Below are 23,784 nucleotides of genomic sequence, written 5' to 3'. Positions count from 1 at the left end.
TGTCCAACATTACGTTCCTTCAGTGCGGGCTCTATTGCCGCCCTGAAATTTTAATGTGTTGCTTGCAGCTCTACTGAAGCTTCTATTTGAAAATATTCGGGAGGTTTCCCTGCTTACGCTGCCTCAGAAGGTGAACTTTTTGGTGGCTATCGCCTCTGCATGCAGGGTGTCGGAACTGATGGCATTATCCTGTCGTTCACCTTATGGGGATTCACATGGATAAGGTGGTGCTTTGCCTCTGTCTGTCGTTCCTTCCTAAGGTGGTCTCTGACTGTGTCATTTGAATGAAGGCATTGTGTTGCCTTCCCTGTGTCCCAGGCCTAAACATCTGAAGGAAATTGCCTTGCATGTCTTGGATGTGGTCTGGCCAATAAGGGTGTACCTGGCAGCTACGGAGTCATTTAGGAAGTCAGACTCTATTTGTGCTCATGGACGAACCTCCCAAAGGGTCGTCTGCTTCATCTGCGACCAATTCCAGATGGATCAGATGGTGGTTCAGGCCTATAGCATCAGGGGTCAGGTTTCTCCTTGCCCTGTTTAGGCGCACTCTACTTGGGCACTTGGTGTCTCCTGGGCTTTCCATCATCAAGTGTCAGTGACGCAGCTTTTCAAGGCGGCCACCTGGTCGTCGTTGCACACTTTTTTTACAAAGTTTTTGTAAAGTGATTGAACAGAATGGGGGGTCCCCCTAGGGTGTGGGACTTTACCGGCAAACACACTTCCACAAATGTATAAAATTGAAATGATTTTATTAACAAATAGTAAAATAGATCTTACATAGATCTGACGTATTGCAAATGTATGTACAGAAAGCATAAATACTATGATATTCAAAGAATATATAAAACTGAAGAGAATAGTGATGCATATACTCAGAGGTATATGTTGGTTACTTGAAGGAAATCCTCCCACCCGACGCGTTTCAGGCACGCAGGCCTTTCTTCAGGGGTCTGTAAGTGGGGAGGTTTGTGATTTCCTACATAACATAATAGATATTGTGTAAATTAATTGCATAGAGAATTATGTCAGTTTCAATATAGGTAGATCTCAAACATTCAAATGTTATACCTGTAGATAAGATTTGGATATGCAAGTTTTTTGTACCTGTAACTTGTTGAGGGTGTGACAAGTGAGTCACTGCTGCTAAGAGAAAGAAGGAGAAAAGAGGGTTCCGCTGTGTTGAGTGCTGATGTGTGCACCCCTTGGTCCCTGAGGGTGTGGGTCTTCACGAATGTGGCCCTAGCGAGGATGCCGAAGAGGGGGGTCGCACTTGTCTCTGTGTAGGCGTATATGTGGGAGAATCAGTATTTTTAATGTACTCAAAAGGATAGAAGATCTGATCTTGAGATGAGTGCAGAGGTACAGGAAAAAATACCTTATGGCAAAAGTCTCGGCATATATAGTTGAGGAGATGTGCCTGTTGCACTGAAGTTCAAAGGGTGACTTGTATGGTCCTCTGAAAGAGATATATATGTATGTATATGTTATATGTTTCTTGTTATATATTGAGGTTGAATAAATATTTAAATTTTAACTAAATTTAACAAGGAGAATGTATAAATTCATACCTTAATTTGTTGGTGTGTGTGTTCTGACAGGGAACGTATTTCTGATTCTCCGTCAATAGAGAGGGAGTGTGGTCCCTAGGTAAATGTTAGGATGGAAGCACGTCAGGTTATGGGAGAAGGTGTAAGGAGTATTCATATTTGTAAGTATTGATTAGGATATACCTAGATCGAGTAAGTCACTCCATGTTTAGTTCGCTCCTCTAGGTTGTTTGAGAAGTGTGTCTAGAGACCAAAGAAATAGCATATATATTACACACAATGAGATGATGAGGAGTAAAAGAGTGGAGATTTGAGAAGTTGAGCAGTATATCTAGCTGGTGAGTTACCTGGTAATAGGGATGGTGTTGGGTATTCAGGCTGAAATCGGTAGCCTTGCAGTGTCCCTGAAATGATACATTTCTTGTTTAGGACCGACCTGATAATAGTAATGGTGAGGGTGGTTTTTCAGAATGGCAGGTTTCCAGGTATTTACCTTGTGGTGAAGGGATCCTGTGTGTGGTCAAAGCGGCGGATGCCGTGGCTGGCATCCGCCGCTGTTTAAATATCGGTGAGGGACGCCGCAGCATGCGCAGTGCGACCCGCGAGCACGCTCCGACGTAAGTTGTGCGGCCAAAGGCATCCTCTGCCGATGGAACGCAGGACACGCCCCCGGATGCGGAAGCGCGGCCTGCGTTCCAACGGCACCGACGCAGTAATTGGTCTCAGCACTGCGGGCGGGGCTGATGTGTTCAGCCGTCATCCGCAGGAGGGGCCAAGGTCCGGGGGGAGGTCCGCATGTAAATTGCGTCTCCCCCCGGGTGCGCCGGGTGGGGCCACAAGGGAAGGAACAGCCACAGGGGATGGAAAAAAGGAGGGGGCGGGGTCGGCCTCAACACATAGGAATTCCTGGATGAGAGGAGAAGGAAAGTATGTGGAGAGAGAAATAAGGGAAGGGGGAAGAGATAAACTGAAATAGGTTGAAAGTTATTGTGGTACATGTGGTAAAGTGATTGTGTTGGCATCTGTGGATGCTTCTTTTGGCCGCAAGGTTTTTGCTGGCTGCTGTTTAGAGGACCTGGTCCTCTTTGAGGGTGTATTGTTTTTAAGATGAGCTCCAATTGTTTATGGTTGAGCTCCCATGTTATCTGGTTTGCTATGATTAGCCTTGGGGAAAAAAATTTCTGCTGTTTCCCGCCCCTCATGTTTGACACTGCTTTGGGACATCCCAATGTTTAAGAATCAGAAGCTGTGTCCACCAATGAACGAAAGAGCAGACGGGATATTTGACTTCCCGGAAAATCCATTTCTCTGATGTTCATTGATGGAGTTGGGTTTTTTTCTTCTGACACTGCTTGTAACAAAACGGAGTACCTATAGCATGAAGTAGGAGTATTCCCCCTGGGACTGCCCCATTGGCCTAGTCAAGTATTTTTCCTGCCTACAATTCGCAAACTGAGCCTTTTTTAAAAACTGTGGTAATGTACTCCCATCGGGTACTGCCCTGCTGGAGCTCAGAGGAGCAGGAGCTCTGTCAGATCTGACAGCCTTTCTCATATTTCCACGGATTTCATTTTATAACCTATTGTATTGATTTTTTTTTTTTTTTTTCTTTTTTTTTTTTTTTTTTTTTTTATTCTTGTTCACTGTCCTTTTGGCTCTAAATACCTTTTTTAAAAATCACTTGTTGCAGTGGGTGGTCCATACACACAAGGTGTTGCTATGTGTGCATAACACAATTGTTGCTAGAATCATTTTAAGCTGATTGTAACTTCAGTCATTAATTCAGTGATCATCAAGTGTCTCTGCTTGGCAGGGCGGGATACCTGGTTTTTCTCTGCTGCTGTTAACTAATACTTGGCAATCTGACAGGTGGCATGGCCCTAAAAACTGTGAGAAAATACTTGAATACTTCTATGTATTACTCACTCACTGGCTGGATGAGTTCAGTATCTCCTCCTTTTTGATGGAAATTCTGTAGTATGTAAGTCACCAGCAAAGTAGTAGCATGTCACTCATTCAGGTGGGAAAGAAGTGACACATGGAAACTGGTGAGTATTTCTCCTTCATTCGTTTATGGACACAGCTCCTGAGCTTCTTAACCATTGGGTTATACTGCCTCCTACAGGAGTAGGACACTAGGCAGAAAAAAAGACGGAATACGCCTATGGGCAGTGCCAGGAGGTATACCCCCCCCCCCCCCCTCTCTGCTATAGATACTCAGTATTTTTTTCTGCCTAGTGAGGAGTAAGGACCTAGTTCCTTGCTGGAATTTCTGGTCCTGACGGTTTTTTTCCCTTTTTTTTTTTTTTAGATTTTTTTTTTTTTAGATTTTTATTTTTTTTTTATTTTGTTCCTGCAAATCTACAATCCACTGCCTCACTGGGCGATGGGATGGTTAATCTAGATCCAGTGGTTACCAAAGTTGTGCCAGTGAGCGTTTGCAGACCTCAGCTCCGCGTTAGGTCCATCGAGACATAGTGGCTGGCCTGTGAGTTAAACGCCTCGTGAGGTTGCATATAACCGGGTCTTGGCCTGTGCCTGTATCGCAGCGTTCCTCCTGGCTGACAGCCCCACATTTTGATGGAGAGGAGGTTCTGTCTGGAGTGTTGCCCGCATAGTTCCTGGTATGGCGAGTAGCTGTCCCCCCCCCCCCCCTTCTCCCCTTGGAGTATTTTGGGGTAGATGTGGGCCCCTCCATGGGACGATTGGAGCCCTGGGTTCCCCTCCTTCCCATTAGGCACCCTAATTGGGTCCCTGTGGGTCTTCTAGTCCCCCATCTGCCCCCCACCCCCTTATATTTTGGGCTAGTGTGGTGGTCTGGCCTATCTCCTGGGGCAGGGTGCTGTGCTGGCGATGGGGCCGGGGGTGCGTCGCTGGCGAATTGGGGGACTATAACTGGTTGGGGGGCTCCTGCTGGGCACCCCCTTTCTTTTCTGTGCCCTGCTTTAGGCCTAGGGATCCCACCTGGGTCCCTGAGAGCCTCGTAGTACCGCGTGGGGCCACCATTTTGTTGTGGCCTGTATTCTGTAATACATGGCGGCCGTATTTGTGTAGTCTGGCGGCCATTTTGCATTAGTCCGACATTAAAAAAAGCGGTGGCCATGACATTGGAGCCTTTCTTGGTGGAGATTTCGGCTGTGGGAGCCCCTCCTTATCCCCTAGTGCTGACTCCTGGGTCTCTTCTTTCCATGGATGTCGCAGGTAAAGTACAGTTTACCCTGGTGCTGCCGGTGCCTGTTCTGTGGGGTGGTGGCGAGTCTGGTGGGTTCCTTTCTCTCTCTGCTGCAGGATTGAGGGGTGCTCAGTTGCTGGCGACCAGGTGGTGTGACCAGCGCGGTGGGGGTGTCCCTTAGCAGTGTTTTGCACTTTTTTGTGAGGGTCCTCCTTTTTGCTCATGGAGTCCTTGGAGCCCGTTGACCCCCTCTCAGAGGCTGTGGGGTTCTCCGGGTTCCAACCATCCATCGATGCTCTGACGGCGGTCCTAGAGTTCTTTGTGTCCCGGGTGGAGGTGGCTTTTGGGTGGCAAGTTTGCAAAAAGCACCCCCCTGCCTCATCTGTCTCCTCAAATCCTAAATCTGATTTGGCGGCATTGGCTCACCCTGTGGGGTCTGCGACCACGCACCCTGAATTTCTCCACTCCCGTAGCCGCCAACGAAAAGGCGCTGGTGGACGCACGGATTGTGTCTGTGCATAAGACTTTCAAAATGGAGGCTGCAGCTGAAGCTGTGGTTCCCTTTGGCACTCACAAGCCATCTAGAGTGGCGAAGGTGTTCCCCCTTCGTACACTGTCCCAGAAGGTGGCCTTTTTGGTGGCAATCACCTGTGCGCGTGGGTGGTTCTTTGCCCCTCTCCGTTGTTCCTTCCAAAGGTTGTCTCTGATTTCTATTTGAATGAAGACATTGTGTTGCCTTCCCTGTGTCCAAGGCAGAAACAGCCTAGAGAAGTGGCGTTGCATGCCCTGTATGTGGTTTGGGCAATCCGAATGTACCTGGCAGCTACGGAGTCTTTTAGGAAGTCCGACTCGCTATTTGTGCTCATGGATGGGCCTCAGAAAGAACTGTCCGCTTCTCCTGCAACCATTTCCAGATGGATAAGACAGACTGTGACTCAGGCCTATAACATCAAGGGTCAGGTTCCTCCTTTCCCTGTCAAGACGCACTCTACTCAGGCGCTCAGTGATTCTTGGGCCTTCCGTCATCCACAATTTCTTTAAAGTGGATGTGTTGGCCTCTGCGGATGCTTCTTTAGGCCACAAGGTTTTACAGGCTGTGGTTTTAGAGGGCCTGTTCCCTCTTTGGGGTGTAAAGTTTTCAGGTAGGCTCCAGTTATTTTATGGTTGGGCTCCTGTCACCTGGTTGGCTATGGTTTAGACTTGTGACTTATTTCTTGCTGTTCCCACCCCTCATATTTGACACTGCTTTGGGACATCCCAATGGTTAAGAAGATCAGAAGCTTTGTCTGTCAATGAACGAAAGAGAAAATGGGATTTTTGACTTACTGTAAATTCCATTTCTCTGATGTTCATTGATGGACTGCTTTTCCCCTCTCCCAGCCTGAGCTTTGTTGTACAGGGACTGCAAGAGGTTGATACCAAGCCAAATTTAGGTACTCAAAGATAAAATTCATAACACACTATTGAATACAGAGGTGCATTAGTTTGTGTGTTTTTTTTTTTTTATCTGAAGCAAGTGAGGCAAGGAGTGAAAGGCATGGATTTCCATGGCAGGGTTATATCCTGTATATTGGTGATGGGGAAAAGCTCAGTTAATGATTTGATATGTTTGGGTATTGTATTGTATTTTGTTTTGTTTTGTTTTTTTCCTGCCATGCTTATTAACTTGCATCGTTTTTACCACTGGATAGGGTTTCACTTACATCGCCCCTTCAGTCTTCGATAGTCTTCGTGAGGTCTTCAGCTTCCAATCATGGCATCAGTCTCCTCATCTTCCATCTCAGAGGTGAGCACTGTAACTCCTAGCATAATGTCATGTTATTTATTTTTAAATGAGGACCTGGCTGAGCACTTGATGTATCTAAAATGGCTACATAAGCCTAACTTGGTCTCCTTTTAAACCTGCACAACTTGTCAATCAACAAACGTGTATACAGTTAAAGCTTAACATGTATAATCTTTCCTTTGCCTCAGGATATCAAAGCTTAATAGGTCTAAATCAGGAAAAAAACCCTTTCTCTTTTGTTCATTGACGCACACAGCTCCAGAATCTTCTTGACCTTTGGGTTATGCTGCCCCTTCAGGAGAAGGACACTAGACAGGAAAAAGCTTTACCACGCCTATGGGGCAGGCCCAGGGGATATACTACCACTTCCAGCCCTTCTAAATGGTCTCTGTGGGTCTTTCGCCCCCCCCCCCCCAGGTGTGGTTGTGAGCTGGCTTTGCCACATGCTCTTAAGGGGGACTGGTTGTTGCTGGCTGTTTTTTTTTCCAGGTGCACAACAGGGAGGTTGAGCAGGTTTCCTGCCTCCTGGGGTTAGTGACTGGGGCAGGGATGTTCTTTGGGCTCCCTGCGGCGGTTCTTAGGCTGGGGGAGCGGAAATGTTTTACCATCAGCGGGTAAGTGCCTCAATGGACATAAGAGAAAATTGGATTATCGTTTTCTCTGATGTCCATTGATGGACACAGCACCCACCCCTCTATTGAGTTGGGTTACATTTCTTCTGACACTGCTTGCAACAAAACTGAGTGTCTATAGCAGGAAGTGGGAGTATACCCCCTGGGACTGCCCCATAGGTTTGGTAAAGCTTTTTTCTTTTTTAAAGGTGAATATGGGTGCGCTGATGAATCTTAAAACAAACCGTGAAGCTGCTACCAAAGATCCAGATACCTGATCTGGAAAAAATATTGAAAATAGGGTGGTCTGGTGCGCTAAACAAATATGGTGCCAAATAACCTATATGTGATTACAATAAATAGGTATTGTGACAACCAAAAATACGGTATATAATCAAATACACCAAATGCAAATGTGAAAAGGGTGCAAATCAACAAATAAAGTCCACAGTGTAATATCCGTGCTTCAAATATAAACAAAAGTCCATGTGATAATTCCAGTGATGAAAATCCAAAAATGAAGGTCCAGTCAGTGCTCAGTGACACACTTAAATCCCACCACCTTCAAGATTGGCTTCTTACCAGCAAATAGGGACATGTTAGCGGAATTATTAAACACCTGGAATTGATAACACCCCTGTCCCATAAAGGAAGGATCACACACCTGTGTATCCCTGTAGCCAGTGACTAATAAATAGCCTCTTACCAGATATGCATATATATCCGCGTGTGTGAAAGCTCCTGTTGATGGATCTCCCCACTATGGTCTCAAGGGATTCCAAAAATATACACTCCTCTCCTCTTCTTAAACTCCCCCGCAGATTACATGATGCAGATTGGAGAACAAGAGAAGGAAGCCAATAGTGCATTATACTTTATACTGCCTGTTCGTAATTCCTTGGAGAATGAACACTAAGCAGTGCATGCACATCTCAGTTTACATTTAGGCTCACTGCCTGTGTGTTAGAACTGCACTTCTGCGCATGGCAGCCGATCAAGACAGCTGAAAAGCGGCACTTTCATTCACATCGACATTGGTTTTACCTGTTATGTAGGGTCACTCTCTCTTATTGTTCTGACCACCAATCATTAAGAGGGTGACTGTTCCTCCAATCACCACCCAGCCCGTGGACGATCAGGTTTGCACCAGTACGTCACAATAAACACAACTCTACTCTTCTACAAGTTTAGCGCACCAGACCACCCTATTTTCTTTTTTTTTTTTTTTGCCTTTCATATATTTTATTTTGAATACAACAAAAGCAATACAAACTGTCAAATGCAACCACTAGCAATCAACAATGAAACAAGAGATCGATCTGAACAATGCATAATAACAATGAAGTACACAGAAGAGCATTTACTGGCCAACTAAGAACGACGACCAAAGAAAAGGCCCATTACGTGTGCTAATAAACCGGAACCAGTGATGGAGAGACTTCCCCAGATCCCCCCGGGAGCCAAGCGGAATCTTGTGGGGAGGAGGGGTGAACATACAGCAAATCGGTGAGGGAAACCCCGGCCCCAAGCACCCAGGAGGGTTGCGACACATTTGGGGACCAGGCCTCTCACCAAGACAAATAACAGGGTTCTCAGCAGAAGAAACCCTTAGCAGGTACGGAGGCAGGATCAATGGGAAAAGGCTCCACAAGGAGGAGTGGGGGAAGCCCCAATCCTAAAAGCAATAAATAAAAAAGGAAAATAAAATACAAAAATCAGACGAAATGAGTAGAAAGATCGGGGTAAGAGAGACAGAAGGAAGGAAGAAGGGGCGAGTAAGCAGGACGAGGATGAAGGAAGGGAGGGAGAGTCACCGGGGGTACAGTAGGTGTGGTAGGGAAGTCAGGGAAGTCTACAAGGTTATATGCAGGTATTGAGCCCATGGATCCCAAACAGCTTCAAACTTAGCTAATCGGTCCTGGAAGATTGCCACCATTTTTTCCTGGGCCATGATCCAAGAGATCTTCCGTTTTAGCAGCGGTAAGGGAGACCGAAGGTTGTTTCCAGGACTTAGCCAACGTGAGCTTCGCGCCCAGGAGCATAAAAAACAATAGGGTGGACAAGCTCTTAGGATACATCCATGGGAAGTCATGGAGGAAGGTGACATGAGGTGTTTGGGGGACCTGTAGGTTCGTGACTTGTCGAAGCAGGTGGAAAAATTTATTCCAAAAGGAACGGATTCTAGGGCATGTCCACCAAATGTGAATGAAGGACCCCTGGAGTTCACAACCCCTGAAACACAAGGGTGATGTGCCAGGGAACATAAGTGCCAGACGGGTCGGTACCAAATACCACCGAGTCAGAATTTTAACGTTTGCCTCAATGAGAGTCGTGTTAATGACGCCTTTGAAGGATCTATGAAACATACGGTGCCATTCGTCTAGCGAGTAAGCTGTCTGTAAATCACTTTCCCATTTGAGGGCATAAGCTGGCTTATCTAAGGGATCCATCAGGGCTGCGTATATGGTTGATATGCCCCCCCTCAGCTCCGATGATTCAGAACACCACCGCTCATAGGATGTCAATCTTGGAGGTACCTGTTTGTCTGACCACATTGCATGCAGAAAATGGGAAATTTGAAAAAACCGGAACCTTTCGGACGCCAGCATCTCAAGTTGAGAGTGGGCCGGAGGGCGATAAGAAATGTCCTATGCGGTACAGACCTTTGTTTGTCCACCAGTGAAAAGCTTTGACGTCATGCCCGGGCCAGAATTGGGGATGATGGAATAAATGAGTTAACGGCCTCATGGGTGAGACCAGACTAGGGAGTCGCTAGAGCTGTCTACATAGGCTGATAGAGTGCGATAGGGTGGGTGCCAAGATCGCAGGTTGGAGCCTAGGTGGGCACCAGGCGACATAGTCCAGTGTGTAAGTAGGGATAGCCTGCCTCTCAATGTGAACCCAGTCGGGTTTCGGACCGCGGGTATAGATCACAGAAAACTGGGCAAGCTGAGCTGCCTGATAATATTTCCAGAGATTGGGCAAGGCCAATCCGCCTTGTTTCCTTTGTCGGAACAGTACAGAGCGTGAGCATCGGTAACCCTTCTTGCCCCAAACGAATTTCACTACACTGGATTGTAAGGCGTTCAGATGGCTTTTACGAAGGGGGATGGGAAGGGAACGAAAGAAAAACAGCAGCCTCGGTAGCAGGGTCATTTTGACTGAGTTTATCCTGCCCAGCCAGGAGAGGTTGTGACAATCCCAGCATGACATGTCGGCCTTCAACTTTCTGAACAAGGGGGGGTAATTAGTCTGGTACAAAGTGGTAATGGACCGGGTAAGGTGCACTCCCAAGTAGGGGAGCGAGGCATGACACCAGAGAAATGGAAAGGAAGGTTTTAGAGCCTCGAGAGTAGGTATGGGAACCATGATGTTGAGAGCCATGAATTTGGAGAAATTCACGGTGAGGCCAGACGCGAGGGAGAACGTCTGGAGCAAGCGCATAACGGAGGGGAGCGAAACAGGGGATGTCAGGAAGAGTAGGACATCATCTGCAAAAAGAGCGCATTTGTGCTCTGTCGGACCACAGCAAACGCCATGAATGTCTGGGTGGTGGCGGATCGCAATCGCCAAGGATTCTATGGCAATCGCAAATATAAGGGGTGATAAGGGGCATCCCTGTCGCGTGCCCCTCCTAATGGGGATAAAAGCAGAGTAGTGTCCCAGCAACCGGACCTGGGCAGAGGGTAGCGAATAGAGGGCTCGCAAGATATTGAGGAATTTGGTGCCAAAACCCCACCTCTGGAGGGTCTCAAAGAGATAAGGCCAAGAGAGGGAGTCAAACGCCTTATGTAAGTCGAGAGAAAGGAGTAAAGTATCTTGGTGAGGGCCACCATCCCATCTGGAGTTGGTCAAAGAGATAAGGTCTACAGCTCTCCTAATTTGGTCGGATCCCTGTCTCCCAGGGATAAAACCCGATTGGTCTTTGTGGACATATGTACTGATGAAGCTGGATAGCCTGTTAGCGAGGACCTTTGTCAATATTTTTAGGTCCACGTTAATGAGAGAGATAGGTCTGTAGTTGCTAACATCACTGTGGTCCTTGCCCGGTTTGGGGATGACCGAAATGTACGCTGAATTTAAGACCCTCTCAATAGGCTCTCCCTTTTGCAGCTCGTTGTAGAATCTACAGAGGTGAGGCGCTAAAGTAAGCCTGAAAGTTTTATAATAGAGCGAGGAGAATCCATCGGGCCCAGAGGTGGACCCCGTCTTCAAGTGCTTAATTACGAACAAGACTTCCGAATCGGAAATAGGGTCCTCCAAAATATCCCTATGCTCTCGACTGAGACAAGGGAGTGAAAGCCCATCTAGGAAGGACTGCTTTTCCCGGGAGGGGGATCGGGATTGAAAATCGTATAGTTTTGAATGAAAGGATTGCAAAGCCTGCTGGGGATTTTGGGAGAGTGTGCCCAGAGACGTTCTAATTTTGGGAATTGTGTGCGAGCGCTGTCTGGGGGTCAATTTAACCGCGAGTCTGGGGCCAATTTTGTCGGTGGAAGCATAAAATTTTGCTCCCAACCAACGGAGTGGTTTCTCTGCCTCAGTCGTGCATGCAAGATTCAATTGAAGTCTGGAATCCTCCAGGCGAACTTTTGAAGTCGGGGTAGGGTTCCGTTTGTGGTCCTTACTAAGCGCGAGAAAGTCAGATTCCAGTTTAAGTAGATCCGCTCGCCTATCACGCTTAAGGTTGGTGGAAAGTTGAATCAGCTTCCCCCGGATAACCGCCTTGTGAGCAGCCCAGATAGTCTCGGGGGAGACTTCCGGGGTGACATTGGATGAGAAGTACTCCTCAAGTGCTTTAGATATAATTGTGCAGTGAGTCGGATTGCTTAAAAGCGCCTCATTAAGACGCCACCGAAACGTACCGTCAAATGCGGGAGAGCGGTTCAGCAATAAGACAACCATGGCATAGTCAGAGATAGGTGAGTCCTTAATGAAGGAAGTAAGCGTGTACGGGACCGCCCGCGTAGAAATAAAAATATGATCTATCCTTGATAGGAGGTTGTGTGGGATCGAGAAATGAGTGTAGTCTCTGGCGTGGGGATTATGTTCCCGCCAAATGTCCACCAACCCATCCGAGAAGAGCAGCTTAGCTACCCTGGTACTCAGCCTGGGAGGGTGGCAAAGAGAGGGGTTACCCGGGTGGGATTTGTCCAGACTTTGATCCAAGGCTACATTAGAGTCCTCCCCCCCCCCCCCCCATGATTAATGTGCCTTCTGCCTGGGGAATGACGTGGGTGGATAAGTGGCGAAAAAACAGATCTTGGCGTTTATTCAGGGCGTAATAAGATAGGAGAGAGTATTTTAATCCCCCCAGCAAACCTATGAGCAATAAATATCTCCCCTCCTGATCCTCTACTTTCCGGGTAAGTTCAAAGTGAACATGGCAGCCAAAAAATATCGCAACTCCTCTGGTTTTATCTGTAGCGTTGGCCAAATAAAATTGAGGGTATTTAGGGTGAACAAACAAAGGTCTGTAAGATGCCGGGAAGTGAGTCTCCTGAGTGAATGCAATGTCAATGTGGTGAGAGTGGTACAGATTGAAAAGCTTACGTCTCTTCGACGGGGAATTAATCCCTTGGACATTGTGAGAAGCAATCTTCCAAGGACGGGAGGCGGTATTCGGTGTCGTCATCGATTCAGCAGAACAAGAGGAGCTGAGGGTGGAGCAAAGCAATGAGTCCAGAGCCGTTCATGGCGGGCAGCGAAGTTCAAACATGGCGACAGTCCTGTAAGACGTAAACCCTGTAGGGAAAAATTAGAGAGACCCCCGGTGACCTGAGGGGGGGGGGGGGGAGGGAAGGAAAGGGGAGAGAGAAGAAGAAAGAAAATGAAAAGAGAAAACAAGCACACATACTGTAACATTAGCCAACATTCATTGAAAGAATAAATCCCCACCCAATTCAGGAGAGGTAGGCCAGATCCCACCAACCCCTGAAACCCGTAGATGTCTTCGAGGAGCGAAGGCATCAGCTCCACTCTACGTGGGGAAAAAAGTCCCAGGAAGAGACGGAGTGAGGCACAGCAGGAGTCCCGCTGTGGCCAGACACCCCAAGGAAGAGGAAAAAGGCAAAAGATAAAAATACACGTTTCAGGAAAGTTTTTAAACAGCCAAAGTTTACCACCTGAAGGGTCCAATAGCAATTACTGACAATGGGGGCGTAACCCCCCACTGTGTAAGCATAGCAATACAATTTCATATAAAAAAAACAGTATTAGAAGATGTCCAACACCCTTGAGCAACAAAACAAAAACAATACTGACCCCAAAAAAAAAAGGGGGTCATATGTAAGGAGAGTTAATGTAGGAAAGTAACCGTGGGGCCTAGCCCCTCACAGGTAAGAAAACAGGAGTGAGTCCTGCAAGGAAAAAGTGGAGAGACAACCCGGATGTGGAGAATATCTAGGGAGGTTTAGCGTCCTTGGCCCTCTTGAACTGCTGCTTCCGCCAAGCTGGAACCAGGGGGCTCTGAGGAGAAGGGCGTTTGGAGGAGCCGGAGCTTCTGTTAGGAGCGGAGGATTTGGGGTCTTGAGTGATGAGGCCGAGCTTTAGGAGGAGCTGTTCGCCATCCGGAAGAGCCGAGAAGCTGTAGGTACGTTGTTGGTGAAGAAAAGTAAGACGGAAGGGAAAGGACCACCAATATTTGATTGCCTTCTGTTGCAAAACTTGAAGGAGTGGTTTGAGGGATCGCCTTTTCTGAATAGTAGTAGGCGACAAATCCGCGAATATTTGGATAGTGTGGCCTTGGATAGACAGATGGCCGGAGCAGCGTGCAATCCTCATGACCGCCTCTTTTACTCTAAAAAAGTGCGGCTTAACGATAACGTCCCTTGGGGAACTGTCAGGGAGAGGGGCTCTCAGGGCTCTATGAGCTCTATCCAGTTCCAGGCGGTGAGGCGGTATGTCAGGAATCAAGTCTCGGATGAAGGCGGTAACGGCATCATCAATATCTTTAACACTTTCAGGTAATCCCCTGATCCTAAAATTCTATCTCCTGGAGCGATTCTCAAGCTCATCAATTTTTGATAAAGCAGTGTCCAGTTGATCATGTAAATCCTGCATCCTGGCTGAGTTTTGGTTGACTTTAAGGACAGTCTGGTCCGATTTCAGTTCAATAGCCTCCAGTCTGGATCCCAGATGGCAGAAGTTATTTGGGAAGCAGTCTGCGCCAGGCCCCGTGTGAGCATCTGGGAAAAGGTAGCCATAAGATAGGAAAAATCCTGCTGGTGAGGATGAGGGAGAGGCAGGGGGCTCTGTGACAGGGGCTGAACAGCAGGGTAGGCCGCAGCCGGGGACTGAGTTAGTTCCCCAAGGGTCCTCTCCAGGAGTGAGACTGTAGAGGCAGGGGACAGGATCTGGGGCAAGTCCAGGGGGGTGGTCGGGCAGTCATCCACTGACCTGTGTGGCGTGGTGGGTGTCGGATCATCTGAAATGTCCTCCTGATCCTCCGGTCCCGCGCTATGAGGAGAAGCGGCCGCCATCTTGGGGCTGGCAGGGCGGGAGGCCTCCGAAAAGAATTGTCGAGAGAGGTCCCTACGGACCTGGGAACCGGACATCGGGGGTCCCTGGAGGTGCAGCGGGTGTTCCGGAGCCGATCGGTGCCCGGAGGAGGCAGTTACGTGCTGGTGAGCGCTGCAGGGCTGTCAGTTAGCACACAGCGGGACGGAGCTCCCTGATTAAGCGGCCATACAGGGAGCTGCCGCAGACCACCCTATTTTCAAAGATTTTTTCTGCCTAGTGTCTTACTCCTGTAGGGGCAGCATAACCCAATGGTCAAGAAGATTCTGGAGCTGTGTCTGTCAATGAACATCAGAGAAAAGGATTTTACAGTAAGACAAAAATCCAATAATATTTTTGATCATCCTTTAAGGAAACAGTGTGTTATATTGCCACCTACAGGAGCATTGGACACTGGAACAGAAACAAACTAATAGGTCAGTCAAAGGGGCTATAACCTCTTTTACATCCACCGTGCTGTTATTTCTAGTGTCCTTAGGAGGATGGATGTCTTTGCGTACTAAGTAGATGCTGATAAAGGTAGTCTGTGTTGGGGATCCATCGATATCGATAGCCGGTATTAGTTGCCGTATTCTGCAAATTTAAAGTTTTTTTTTTTTTTATCAATTTTATTGCTGTCACAAGGAATGTTATCATCCCTTGTGACAGTAATAGGCAGTGATATGTACTCTTTATAGATAGATCTGTGGTCTGTAAGACCCCAAACCTCTCCTCTGCACTTAAAAACATTCAAAGTGTCAAGTTTGGCTGTTTTAAAACCTGTCTTTTTTTTTTTTTTTTTTAATCTGACAGTACAACCACTTGAAGCAATATCGGCAAGTTTTTGTGGCCGATACAAATACTTAAAAAAAAAAAAGTGAATATTGGCCTCTGATAATCGGCCCCACCCATAATCGGTCGACCCCTAGTCTGTATTGCTCTGCTGCCTGGCTTTTTTCTTCTTTTTTTTTTTTTTTGGGACTACATGTTTTTAAGTATCTTGTGCCCCTAAATGACCATTATTTTTGTAGGGGTAACAGGTCTCTCCCCTACTTTTGGCTCGTGGCTTTTGGTACTGCTTGTTACAAACTGAGCATGGTGGATGTAGAAGCGCATATAGCTACTAGGGCTGTCTCACTTGTGTCTGTTCTAGCCTTTCTGTAGGTGGCATTATAACTCATTGTTCTATAAATTTTGCATCCCTCAATGGACTTCAAGAAAGCATTTTTGGATAAGAACAAACATCCATTTTTTTACAATGCAATGATGCACTTATGATGTTACATACCACTGTCAGAAACTGTGTATCCAATGATTACTTTTTAAAGTAATCAACGCAGTGCTAAAAATATGCAAATAAAAATCAAACCGTTCATTAATTAATAAAAATAAAGTGCAAACCAATAAATAAGATAGAAATGTGCAAAACACATATTTAAATAGTTTTTGAAGAGAACCGCTCCTAAACCAATAAGTGCAATAAATAAAAATTAAAAATGTGCAAAGTTCATAAAAGTGGTCCACCACATGCACCACCTAATATGGTGCAAAAAAGATTGCAAACAAGTCCTGTAAGTAGTCTTGTCTAGATGTCTTCCACTCTCCAGTGAAAAATAAGTGCTGCCACCACCAATCACCGATCTAAAGCCTCTTGCCAAGCTGCCAGGACTAATAAATTAGAAATGGTCAAACGCATGAATGATCCTTCACATACCGTCTCCCATTTCAATCTGACCATCCCACATGAATCACCACCGCCACAGCAAAAGGCCACCAGTCGAATAAAAGACAATATAAAAAGCTCATTGTGAAATAGTAAAGCACTTATTAGAAAAATTGCCAATAGTGCAGTCCACAGTAATAAAAAATTAAAAACACCAGAAACACAGCGAGGATCCAATGTAGCAGGCTGTATGGATGCCATCGGGCTCCGGCTGGTGTGCGTGATGTCATATCAGAAGCCACGCCCAACGTGTTTTTTTTTCGTCTCGTGGTCAGGGGGCTTGTCTGACACTGAACATCACGCTATGCTCCTGAATAGGGACAAATACCTCCCATGCAGCATATCAGCCATTAGTTGAACCTCAAACACAAGGCCGCCCACTACAGCAGGAACACGCCCATCCAAATATCCACCAGAGCAGTAGAAACTGCTGCATGTACAGCAGTATACCCAGCATGTGGCTCCCAAAAACAAAAATTGTATCAAAAATAGAAGACTAAAAGATAAAATGGGAGACTAAATGTCACCAGCCTGCTACATTATTTACAAAACTTAATGATCTAAAATAAATCAAAAAATGTAATTAACATTTTGGAGGAATAAGAAAATACATTCCTTTGAATAAAAACTAAAAAATACTAAGTATATTAAAGGACAACACTATATCAATCTGTAATAACATCCCAAGATTTCAAATACATATTTTTACCAAGTAAACTAAACTAACTGTTATGAAAATATTTATGCCCCATTCCACATTTAAGCCTAACAGAACATAGGTTTTAAGGTCATAGATCCATCTGGTCTCTAAACAGGAAATTTCCCTTCTGAAATGACTAACTCTCCAATAAGGAGAATACAAAGCCCAATTGTATTCAAAAGAAATACAATTGCCAGAAATGTACCAACAGGATTCTAACTATGAACCTTAGAATAATGCTTAGGAACACTATGCTTCAAAAATCTAGACCCAATGTCAGCAACGTGTTCCTTCAACCTAGTTTGTAATTTTCTTATGGTTCTTCCAATATAATGCTAACCACAAGGGCAAATGATCACGTAACAAACATTCTTTGTATTACGTGTGACAAAAGATAGTATATCATAAGACCTTACTGTTTAATTTAAGGTAAAATATATTATTTTCAACCTTTTTAAAAAATTTTACCTACAGACCTCACATTTGTGGCAAGGATAAAAACCTTTAAAGTCATGAAAGAAATAAAGTTTTTGAGGGGGACTAATAACATTGGGGGCCACCAAATTCCTCAAGGAAGGAGTACCTCTTAACACTACATCACAAGTCCCAGGAATTAAAGGGCCCAGAACTAAATAATTTTTCAAATTAGGCCAATGCCTTGATTGTACCTATGCTGGACAGAGTAAGAAGTAAAAAAGGCATTATTAAATTCATCTTAATCTGAAGGGCTCCTATCTTCCTTGGTTAAGAAACTTTTTTTTTTTCTCTCTCCCGAGGCCACCTCCTCTATAACAAAATATAGGTCAGCTCGATCATAACCTTTCTGTATGAACCTCATTGAGAACATGCTGAGACAGAAACTCCCCAATACTGGATTAATTATGCCTTTAACGTAGAAACTGACTTTTAGGAACTGATTTAGGTCACTGTGGATGGTGTCAACTAGTTTTATCCAAGTAGGAATTGCTATCAGTCTGGAGTTTCACTTATGTGATAATTTTAGATACAAATACAAAATACTTTTTTTTTTTTTTTTTTTTTTTTTTTTTTTTATGTACCAACTTGTAAATAAGGAAAGGTAATGAAATAAATTTACCTTAGTAAAGTACAATATGTAAACTCAACAACTATAGTGTACAACTTCAGGAATTCGCACAGTAAAGCTAACGATCAGCGTTTTTAGAAGTTTTAAATTTGAATAATAAAATGGAAAAAAGAAAAGCATCATGTTGACTTGTTTTAGGTTCTCTTTCGTGGTATCGACAGTGCAGGACAGCTGCAGTCTTGTTCTTTCTTCATACAATACAATGTAGTGATTGGCTTTGCTGCAAAATTTAAGATTGTCTGTCTGTGTAGGTGTAAGTTTCCACTCTGCACTGCTCTGCCCTTGTTTAGCACACCTCACTCATACAATTGTGTTCTTTAGCTGCATGTGGTATATGTATGTGGTGAGTGTTTCCTGCTCTACCAAGCTACAGCCAGCTCCTATATCTGCATCCTGTTGTGTGGTTCTGATGAAGCGTATGTGAGAATTGTTTCTGCTCTTTTATAGTTAATTTTGGTGTTGCTTTTACTACTTCAGCTCTGGAAGGTTTTACCCCCTTCCTGACCAATTTGGCACTGCGCTGCTTTAACTGGTAATTGCGCAGTCATGCAATGCTGTATGCAAACAAAATTTGTCTCCTCTTTTTCGCACAAATAGAGATTTCTTTTGGTGGTATTTGATCACCACTGGGATTTTTATTTTTTGCGATTATAAATGAAAAAAGACCAAAAAATATTTGAAAGAAAACAATATTTTCTACTTTTTATTATAAAAAAAAAAAAACAAACTAAATTTTTGTCATACATTTAGGCCAACATGTGTTCAGCCACATGTCTTTGGTATAAAAAAAATTCAATAAGCACAAACATTATAGCGTCTACAAACTATGGTACATTTACGCAGCTTTTAGTTTGACTTATTTGATCTTATTTCTTATGGGGGGAGTTTGTACTGCCTTGCTATTTTAGCACCTAATTTCCCCTTTTTGGAAAGTAGATACCCCAAGGAATTTGCTGAGAGGCATGTTGAGCCCAATATATATATATATATATATATATATATATATATATATATATATATATATATATATATATATATATATATATATATATATATATATATATTATATAAACCTTTTCTTTCTTTTTTTTTTTATAAACATTTTCTTTTTTTTTTCGTCACAAGTGATTGGAAAAATGACAAAAAAAAGATATATTGCTCACACATGCCATAGGTATATGTGGAATTACACCCCAAAATACATTCTGCTGCTTCTCCTGAGTAGGAGGATAACAGGAGCCCGAAAACCAATCACCGCCTTCAGAATTTCAAAGGGCGTAAATTGCTCATTTCACTTCACCACTACTTATCACAGTTTCCGAGGCCCAGAAATGTCAAGATGGCACAAACCCCCCTCCCCAAATAACCCCATTTTGGAAAGTGGACATCTCAAGCTATTTGCTGAGAGGCATGTTGAGTCCAGGAATATTCTATATTTTGCCATGTTTTTTTTTTTTTTCACTTAAATTATATATTGCTCACACATGCCATATGTGAAATTACACCCCAAAATACATTCTGCTGCTTCTCCTGAGTATGGGGATACCACCTGTGAGACTTATTGGCAGTCTAGCCGCATACAGAAACCCGAAAACCGTTCACTGCCTTCAGGCTTTCTAAGGGTGTAAATTGTTGATTTCACTCCACATTCTGGTCTCCGATCAGCTCTATGGTCAGCTGGTGTAACCACTAGCTGCATTCTCGTCTTTCCCAGTGGGACAGGAGAGCCCGGGAAAACCTTGGAAGGGGGGGGGGGACAGGGATGTCCCCTCCCACTGCTTATAAAAGCAGTCTGGTGGCAAATTAGCTGCTAGGATTGCTTTTACATGAAAGCTTACCTCCAGCTGAAAAAAAGAATACCAAGATGATGTTTAAACCTGCAGGCATCATTCCAGTATAACCACTCAAAGTCCAGCAACCAGTACATTGTTGGTCCTTGTAAGGCATATATTGTAATGTGTTTTTTTTTTTTTTTTTTTTTTCATGCAGCCCGTGAGCTAAATGGAGAAAAAAAAAAACCTAACCGATTCCTCCATTCACATCGATTGATGTAGATGAAGAAATCTCTGCCAAGAAAAGTGAATAAAAATATATGCCAAAGCAGAAGAAAGATCCGCCCTGTGTCCAACCCATCCCCTATGCTTTGATGCATGTGCTTTTTTTTTTTTTTTTTTTTTTTTTTAAACCTGTGGTGGTGAAATCTCCTCCTACAGCGCTGGAGTCACGAATTTGCGTATCGTGAGAGCAAACCCTGTTGCTGGAAAAATAAATCAGTGCTGCAGCTGAAAGGCGTACCTGCAAAGCAAACAATGGTTAACAATAAAACATAGTAAAAATAAAACATTACAGTAAGATGGTAAGAACAATTAAACAACAACTATATTTTGGCTTTTTTAATTTTTATGCAGGGTTTATTTTTTCTTTTACTTTTATTGTAACTTTAAACATTCCAGGTTAGGGTCTCTCAAAATGTGATAGCCATCTAACCTCTTTCGAGGCCCTGTGTGAAAGTGTGCCCTACACTGTGCTGTGCTGTACCCTATACTAATATTCCCCAACTGTGTGCTAGCGGGTGTCATGCATGTATCCGCGCTTGCTACAGACAATGCATTTTTTTGAGGTTCTCTTTGGGTAGTGGTACCATCTGGAAAATGCCTCTCATGCAGCCGACTCACTGCATCTTGATTGGGAAATTGGGCAACAGCACCACCTGGATACAGAAGGGCTGTGATGATCTCTTCCTGGAACTTTAGTTAGGATCCAGTTCTTCCTGACGCTTTGTATAGTACAGAAGCGTTTGAAAAGAGCCAATTGGAATAAGTATATAGTTACTTTTTTATACCAGCGTCTGGCCTTATGGGCAACTAAGTATGGCCCCATCATCTGGTCATTGAAATCCACCCCTTCCATTTTACAGTTATAGTTGTGGAAACAGAGGGGCTTCTCAACAACACCAGTCGATGTTGTAATTTGGACTGCCGTATTTGCGTGAATAAAAGACAGAACGAAAATTTTCAGTTTGTCCTTCCACCTCACTGCAAGCAATTTATTGCACCTCAAGCAGGCACTCTCCCACGGACTAAGTGGGGCATTTACAAGCCGTTGGTGGAAGCCCCCATAATTAGATCACACAGTGCCACATGCACCTATTTCAAATTGAAAGAGGTGTCCAAAAAGTGGCACGCTTGTGTAGAAATTGTCCAGGTATAAATGGTACCCCTTTCTGAATAAGTGTGACACCAAGTCCCGAACAATCTTGCTGCTGCTCCCTATGTAGTCTGGGCAGTTTGGGGGCTTCATGTTGCCTCTTTTCTCTCGTAAACCAGTAAACTGCATATATAGCCTGTTGCCCTGTCACAAAGCTTCTACATCATGACCCCATATCTGGCACGCTTGCTGGGGAGAAACAAAGCAAGGCGGCCAGAAAATGTAATCGGGGACTCAACGCAGACCTCTTGTTGGGCGATATACAAGGATGCAAATTTTTGGTTAAAGTGGTTTACAAGGGCCGAATTTTGTGGAGCCAATCATGTTCAGGGTCACCCTGAGGACGACAAAGTTAATTGTCGTTGAAGTGCATGAACCGCAATATTTGCTCTTATCTAGTGCTGGCCATGGTAGCAGAGAACACGGGCATAGGATGAATTGGGTCAGTGGACCAATATGACCGCAACTCACTCTTTTTAGTAAAGCCCATTTTAAGGGATAGGCCCAGAAAGGTCCTCCTGTTTTTCGTTTATTTCTTCTTGTTTATCTCTGTCTTCCTTGGTTTGACTTGCAACTTTGCTCATTACAATGTCATTGTAAAACTCTTGCATATGTTACAATAGCTGCCATGAAACATTTTGGTGTGGTATTATTATTATTATTATTTATTATTATTATTTTATTTTTTATTTATTTATTTTTTTTAATCCTATTTTTTATTTTTTGCAGCCCTGGAAGTGCTCCTCAAGTTTATCAGAATGAAGTGAAGACCCTTGTGTCCTCCCAGCCACTTCCTATTTCCTCCAGAGGTCGCAAGAATAAAGGAAGGCAAGCCAGAAATAGGCTTGTTCAGTAAGGCAAAGATCGAGGCCTATAGCAAGCTATCCTCTTACAGTTAAAGGGAAACTCCACTTTGTCACTACATTTGTACAAAATAACATCAATATAGTTGTAAAGAAAAAGAATTTGTATATTTTTATTTTCACCAGCTAGCACTGTTTGTAGAATAGACTACCCAGAATTCTGAATCTTCTGCTCATATGTCCTTTTAACAGAAGTCAGAAGAGATTTTGAAGTCCTATTACAGGCACACCTTGCAAAGTACTTTAGTTTACTTCTGAACAGTCTAGCTTTATCAAGGCCACCAAGAGTGCTGGACATCCAAAGGGATGTCTGATTGGTATGCTGCTTTTTGATTACCATGCTCCCAGCGATCGCATGATACTAGCAGCCAGGCCTTCCTACTTCACACACTTTCATCAAGTGTACTGAAAAGGCCCATCTTAATATTTAAGGTGGTAGTAAACTCCTACATGGAGCCCTCCATCTTTGATCTGTCGCTATTCTCAGGGCTTCTATCTCCACCCTGGTCTTCCTTCCGAGTTAGCGTTCTCTTGCTGGGTCATAATAACTTCACTCTCGCACATACGCATGGGAGTCGTTATCACGGCACAGTGTTCTCTGCATTCAGGGCACAGTGTAAGAATGCAGAGCATACTGCTCATGCACAATGATGTAATTTGCTGGGGTTGATGTGAATGTCTACTAAACAGTGCAAGTTTAGCTGATATTAACGGTACTTGCAAGTAAGTCTTACTAGCTGTAGCGCAAAATTTAAGTTTAGTACCACTTTAAAAACATAGGAGGATTAGAATCCTGAAGTGTGTGTGTGTGTGTGTGTGTATATATGTATGTATACATGTATAAAAAAAATATATATTATATTATATTAGAAAAATAATTATTTGATTCCCTGCAGATTTTGTAAGTTTGCCCACTTAAAAGGAAATGAAGGGTCTATAATTTTTATCATAGGTGTATTTTAAATAATAGAGACCGAATATCAAGCAAAGATCGAGGGGAAAAAAACACATAAAATAATGTTTGTTGAGTTGTAGTTCAGTGAGTAAGTATTTGATCCCCAAGCACAATATGACTTGGTACTTGGTGGAGAAACCCTGGTTGGCAAGCACAGAGGTAATCCTTTTTTTTATAGTTGGCTGCCAGGTTTGCACACATCTCAGGAGGGTTTTTGGTCTGTTCTTCTTTGCAGATTTTCTCTAAATCCATAAGGTTTCTTAGCTGTCGCTTGGCAACTCGAAGTTTCAGCTCCCTCTATAAATTTTCTATAGGATTAAGGTCTGGAGTCTTGCTAGGCCACTGCATGACCTTAATGTGCTTCTTCTTGAGCCACACCTTTGTTGCCCTGGCAGTATGTTTTGGATCATTGTCATGCGGAAAGACCCATCCATGACTCATCTTCAGTGTTCTGGCTGAGGGAAGAACATTCTCATCCAACATTTTACAATACGTGGCATCGTCTATTGTCCCTCAATGTGGCAAAGTCGGCCTGTACCTTTTAGCTGAGAAACAGCCCTAAGGCATAATATTTCCACCTCCGTGCTTGACTGTAGGGATGGTGTTCTTAGTCGTAGT

At 44.2% G+C, this 23,784-nt stretch overlaps 1 protein-coding gene across 1 annotated transcript in view; it reads left to right on the top strand.

Annotated features, from left to right (window-relative positions):
* RPS6KB2 (ribosomal protein S6 kinase B2) overlaps window positions 1–22,257 on the top strand; it is a gene marked incomplete at its 5' end in the record, with an annotated part of 95,447 nt that extends 73,190 nt beyond the window's left edge. The window contains 2 exon segments of the mRNA XM_082269357.1: window positions 6,411–6,505; window positions 22,078–22,257. Coding sequence (XP_082125483.1) covers window positions 6,411–6,505; window positions 22,078–22,204 — 222 coding nt within the window. The 3' untranslated portion in view covers window positions 22,205–22,257.
* Between the last annotated feature and the right edge of the window lie 1,527 nt (window positions 22,258–23,784).

The sequence above is a fragment of the Pelophylax lessonae genome (genome assembly GCF_965119305.1).
Source record: "Pelophylax lessonae genome assembly, chromosome: 9".
Taxonomy (NCBI): domain Eukaryota; kingdom Metazoa; phylum Chordata; class Amphibia; order Anura; family Ranidae; genus Pelophylax; species Pelophylax lessonae.
This window is presented reverse-complemented; position numbering and strand designations above follow the sequence as displayed.